The sequence below is a fragment of the Poecilia latipinna genome, unplaced genomic scaffold, assembly GCF_001443285.1.
Source record: "Poecilia latipinna isolate Pla-1442-1.1 unplaced genomic scaffold, P_latipinna-1.0 Scaffold2010, whole genome shotgun sequence".
In the NCBI taxonomy this organism is placed as follows: domain Eukaryota; kingdom Metazoa; phylum Chordata; class Actinopteri; order Cyprinodontiformes; family Poeciliidae; genus Poecilia; species Poecilia latipinna.
The window spans coordinates 12,240-17,529 of NW_015114626.1; the positions used below are offsets into that span (position 1 = coordinate 12,240).

The following is a 5,290-nucleotide window of genomic DNA, read 5'->3' on the forward strand; positions in this document are numbered from 1 at the left end:
AAAGTCTGAATGCTTTTCTTGGCTGATTTTATGCTCCGTGTGTCAATACAAATTATGATTCATCAATTGAGATTCTCATTCTCAACACAAGCCACACCTGGGCCAATAATGCACATCTGGGCCAATGATGGCAGGCCACACCTGGGCCAATGATGGCAGGCTGCACCTGGGCCAGTGATGGCACAACAGGGCCAATGATGGCAGGCCACACCTGGGCCAGTGATGAAAAGCCACACCTGGGCCAATGATGGCACAACAGGGCCAGTGATGACAGGCCACATGTGGGCCAGTGATGGCAGGCCACACGTGGGCCAGTGATGGCAGGCAACACCTTTGCCAGTCATGGCAGGCCACAGGTGGGCCAGTGATGAAAAGCCACACCTGGGCCAGTGATGGCACGGGAGGGTCGGTGATGACAGGCCACCCCTTTGCCAATGATGGCACATCTGGGCCAATGATGGCAGGCCACACTTGGGCCAGTCATGGCACAACAGAGCCAGTGATGACAGGCCACATGTGGGCCAGTGATGAAAAGCCACACCTGGGCCATTGATGGAAGGCCACACCTGGGCCAGATCTGTCGTTGCCAAATACGGGGCCGTTACAGAAGTAGTCATGTCACAATGTGTCATGTGACAGTTTGGTTTGGAAATCAGTTCTTAAATGACCCACATAGCGGATTTGGCCCACATGGGCCCTATATGGACAAACCCATGTGGGGCCATTGTGGAACCCGTGGACAAACCCATATGGTCTGCCCTCCTTTTGTCCACATGGGGCCCACCTAAGCATGCTGGCAGGGTTGGAGTTTAGTTGGAGTTGCATTCAGCTGCCGTCTTGAACCGGAAGCATTTTTTTAAAAATGGCTCCATTGGTGTTTCAGTGCCAGCAGCATGTTTAGGGAAAGGTCGACCCAAAAATATGGAACTAAGGAGCAGATTTAGAAGTTCACAGAACGATACAGACTTTGGTAAAAACTGAAGTAAATAAAAGAGAGAAGTTCAAAAACACGCTGAGAGCGAAAATCCTTCCTAAAGATGAAGATATATGACAGATTTCAAAAGAAAATAAAAACGGGAGACTGAGGATAATATAGGAAATAGCGCCCCCTTCACTTCCGGAGTGGAATGATCCCATTTCCAAATAAGGAAATGCCGTGTGGTTCGTCCCGCCCCTTCCTGTTTGAGAGGAGAGCCAGAACCAGAACCAGGACCAGGACCAGAACCAGGTCTCCTCTCTGCTGCAGGTCGGTTCCTCCAGGTTTCTGGTTTGTAGGGGAAATAATTCATTTATTTTTCTTTTCTGATTTTTTTCAATAAACTGAGTTGCTTCATTAGAGGAAGGAAACTTTGTACTTTTAAAAATATTTCATGGTTTATTTATGTTTTTCTTTTGTTGCAAACATAAAAGTATAAATTAAATGATGATTCTGCACTAATGAAACTTTTCCTTCTGTAGATAATAAAAATCTAGAAGTTTTCTTCAGATCATTTGTGTCTAAATGTTGTTTTCATCTGAGCTGATAAACCTGAGTGAAGTGAAGCATTCTGGGTATTTGTTATCTCAGCAGCAGCAGGATGAGCCTGATTAGATCCACCTAAACCCAGAGAGCAGCTGCTGATCTGCAGGATGTGAAACTGAGACACCAGGTGGAGGAACCGGTTCTGGTCGGTCCGAGTCCGATAAGAACCCTGAAGTTAGAACAAACTGTTTATAAAGATAATAAAACGTCCATAGAGTCAATCTGCTGCTGCCACAGGTTTAAATATCTGGATTTTAGGATTTATTTGTGATTTATGGTGATACTTTCCAATATTTGCAGTAAATTTTGTGATTTTTTTCTCATTAAACTTCTAAATATTTACATACGGTTATAACTCAAATAGTCTGAATGTATTTTTATTTCTTTCCTTCTTATGGAAAGTTTCTGTTTATATCGTAGGTTTGTGGCGCCTTTCTGTACTAAAGAAAAAGATATAAAATGTTTTTCCATGAATCATATTAACATTCATGTAAAAACTTTATAACCTTGTATTGAAGCAGGAAGTACGGAGGCCTGTAAGGTTCACAGTATCGATTATGAACTGATCAGTGATTATTTCAGGGAACAGAAAGTAAAACATCCCCTCGTCCCTGGAGGATCCGCGCATGAGGCCCCAGGTCAGGCTGAGGCAGCAGAGTGGTGGAAAGAAGAAATGCTGCCACCTGCAGGTTGGAATCAGCATCACTTCAACCCAACGTTATTGATCATTTCTGCGGAAAATTTCCAATCAATCACAATGATCCATTAGTGTGAATAAATGCAGTGATCTGCTGGTTTTGCATGAATTTATGTGATCATGAAAAACTGGAGGGACTGAAATCTGCAACACAACCAGAGTTCAGCTGCAAATGATCAAAGTCTGGAGGTCATCAGGTGGTCGGTTGGGTCTCCTGACTCCTGTCCAGGTGTCCACACGTCTCCAGGAGAAGCTGATCCTCCAATCAGAAGGAGCCTGGAGCTCCAGGAGTTTGCTGATGTTTCTTCATGCAGAGATAAAATGTTTCTAGTAGATCTGATATTCAGAAGGTTTCTTCCTTCAGCTTCAGGTCACTCTGAGGACATCAGCGTGTCGAGGTCTCCTCCTCCTCTGATCGTCCTAATCATGTTGTTTCTGTCCAACAGAAGCAGAAACAGAAGGACAGAAGGATCTCTGCTGTCAGATCTGTGACTTCAGGTTATCAGCCCGTTTAAAGGCTCATCAGATGGTTCACAGCAAGGAGAGACCATACAGCTGTGAGGAATGTGGCTCCACGTTCCAGGTGATGAATTCTTTAAAACTTCACCGGAGGATCCACACTGGAGAGAAACCCTTCTCCTGTGAAACCTGTGGGAAGCTGTTCACCATAAACCTTCTCTTCATCTCCACTGGGGTTCTCACAACGGAGAGAGACCCTTCGGATGTGATCAGTGTGGGAAACCTTTGTAAGAGCCGCGTTCAGAACCGCTGGTGACCTGGGGAATCACAGGTTCACCCAGAGGTGGATCAATGGCCTGAAGAGCCGTCCAGACCCGAGGAGCCCGAAACCGAGGAGCCCGAAACCGAGGAGCCTGAACGTGAGCCACATTGTCAAACAGCCATCAGGTGATGTTCCCGTCGCTGGTTCTCCTGCTGTGGACCGAGGCGGTACCAGCTGGACCCAGTGGTCTCTTGGTGAAACCAGAACCAGCAGAGCCAACAGCTGTGGGAGGAGCTTCTCCTGGGGGCGTGGCCTAAAGGACGGACAGCAGGATGACCGGTCATCCTGTTTGGCAGAAATCAAACCTGAAGAAGGAAAATTGTAAAACGAGGCGATGAAAACGTCTCTGATCAAAAATGTTGTTGGATCTTAAAATAATTTTATTTTTTGTTGTTTTCATTCTCCTGACTGATGAGCGGCAGATCTGATGATGTCATATTAGACCTTTTAAAAGTCTTGTCCAATAAAAGCATCTTTCAGGTGAACTAAAGTAACGATGAAGGTTTTCAGTTGGACTCGGAGAGAAGATCAGATCTGAGGAGCTACAATCATTCAGTCATTAGATATGAATGAATGAAATGATTTCATTAACTTCTTCACCACGTGAATTAGATTCTAACAGCTAAACAAAAATGTAAAGAGTTTTAAAGCAGACTAATAAAAACTATTAAAAAAACAAATGTTTAATAAAAAGCATTTATTACCTGCTTAAATATTAATTTCAAAATGTCCTTTTAATTTGACATGTTTTATATTCTAATTAATTAATGTTTAATACTGGCAGGTTGTTTTAACCAATCAGCAGTCGGACTTTCCATCAAAATAAAAAAGCTGCGTTTGGGAATAAATATATTTTATTCATAAAAAATCTTTAACAGATAAAAACATGCAAACTAATAAACATGCATAAAACAAAAAGGCACAAAATGAAAAGTTATATCAGTTAAAAGTTTTCTGTAAATGTCTGCAGGGCCTGTTAGCATTAGCATTAGCTAACAGACACTGCTAGCTAATGCTAAATGTAGCAGCTTCACCTGCTGCCCTGTTTTTATCCCTTTAACTCCACAAAATAAAAACGTTTTTCATCATTTAGTTTCAAAGTTTCATGATGAAATTTAACTTTAAGCATTTATTAATAAACATTTCTAGGACGTCAAACTTCAGAAAGGTTTTGACCTCAGTTTCCTTCCTGAACCGTTAAAAAACTAATTTAAAAAATAAAAAGCTTGTATTTTATTCTTTATACAGATAATAGAGAAACAAATGACACCAGCAGGGAAACATTTAGAGGTCGGAGGTTAAACCGAGACTCAGAAGCGATGCTCAGTGGTCACAGGATTCATGGCGTCGTCGTAGTCGCCTCCACCTGCTGCTTCTTCTTCTTCTGCGGCTCGTCTGGGTCCAGAGGTTCTGGTCCGGCCCGCTGGGCTCCAGCCTGCAGACGGTTTACAGACAGGAGGTTTTACAGCCGGTTTGTTCCTGCAGACAGCCAGCAGGGGGCGCTGTGGTTACCTGTGGCTCTGAGTTTATAGATGCAGATGCAGCTGGGGATGAAATAAAAGATGGAAACCGGAGCGTAGAGGATTTTCCACAGGATGGAGTGAAGAGGAGAAGGAGGAGGAGGATCTGGATCTGCAGGAGCTGAAAACATGAAACCATCAGGAAATGAAACCTTCTGACCTCAGAGATGATGATGAAAATCAGTTCAGTCCAAATGTTTTAAATCTGATTATTGAAACACTGAATTATCTGTTATTGTTAATAACGTCACTGATTCCAGATCAGTTTATTTCAGGGGAGCCCAAAGTGGGTCCCTGAGGATCCTGCAGGTTTTATTCTCCCTGGTTTAACTCACCTGGACCAGATGATGGATGAAGGAGAACATTGACCTGCTGAGGATGGTACTGCCAGCAAGGAGAGAATTAAACATGCAGGACCCACTTTGGGCTCCACTGGTTTATTTGATCTGAAACTTTCTGTAGAAATGTTTTCATGTCTGAAGATAAACTTCTGGTTCTGATTCCTGAGATCAGAGGAGATTCTGCAGTATAAACCCGAACCGCCCTGCTGCTGCTGGCATTAACTGGTCCCAGTCTGGTCCCAGTCCGGTTCCGGTCCGGCTCTGACTCTCTGCTCTGTTAAACTCTGTGATTTTTCAGATAAATGAAGTTTAAATGAACATGAAGGTTGGTCACCATGTGGTGGAAATGTAGCTCAGATTTACATCCAGTTTATTAAATATGATGTTAAATTACTTACAGATTATAAATCTGAGCATCAGACCCACCAC

At 43.3% G+C, this 5,290-nt stretch overlaps 1 protein-coding gene across 3 annotated transcripts in view; it reads right to left on the reverse strand.

Annotated features, from left to right (window-relative positions):
* Positions 1 to 3,974: 3,974 nt before the first annotated feature.
* LOC106935727 (obscurin-like) overlaps positions 3,975 to 5,290 on the reverse strand; it is a 16,556-nt gene continuing 15,240 nt past the window's right edge. For all 3 annotated transcript variants that reach the window (XM_015016353.1, XM_015016351.1, XM_015016352.1), the window contains 2 exons: positions 4,513 to 4,641; positions 3,975 to 4,435 (listed from right to left, as the gene is read on the reverse strand). In XM_015016353.1, the coding sequence (XP_014871839.1) occupies positions 4,311 to 4,435; positions 4,513 to 4,641 (254 nt within the window). In that variant the 3' untranslated portion in view covers positions 3,975 to 4,310. The remainder of the gene's footprint in view (positions 4,436 to 4,512; positions 4,642 to 5,290) is intronic.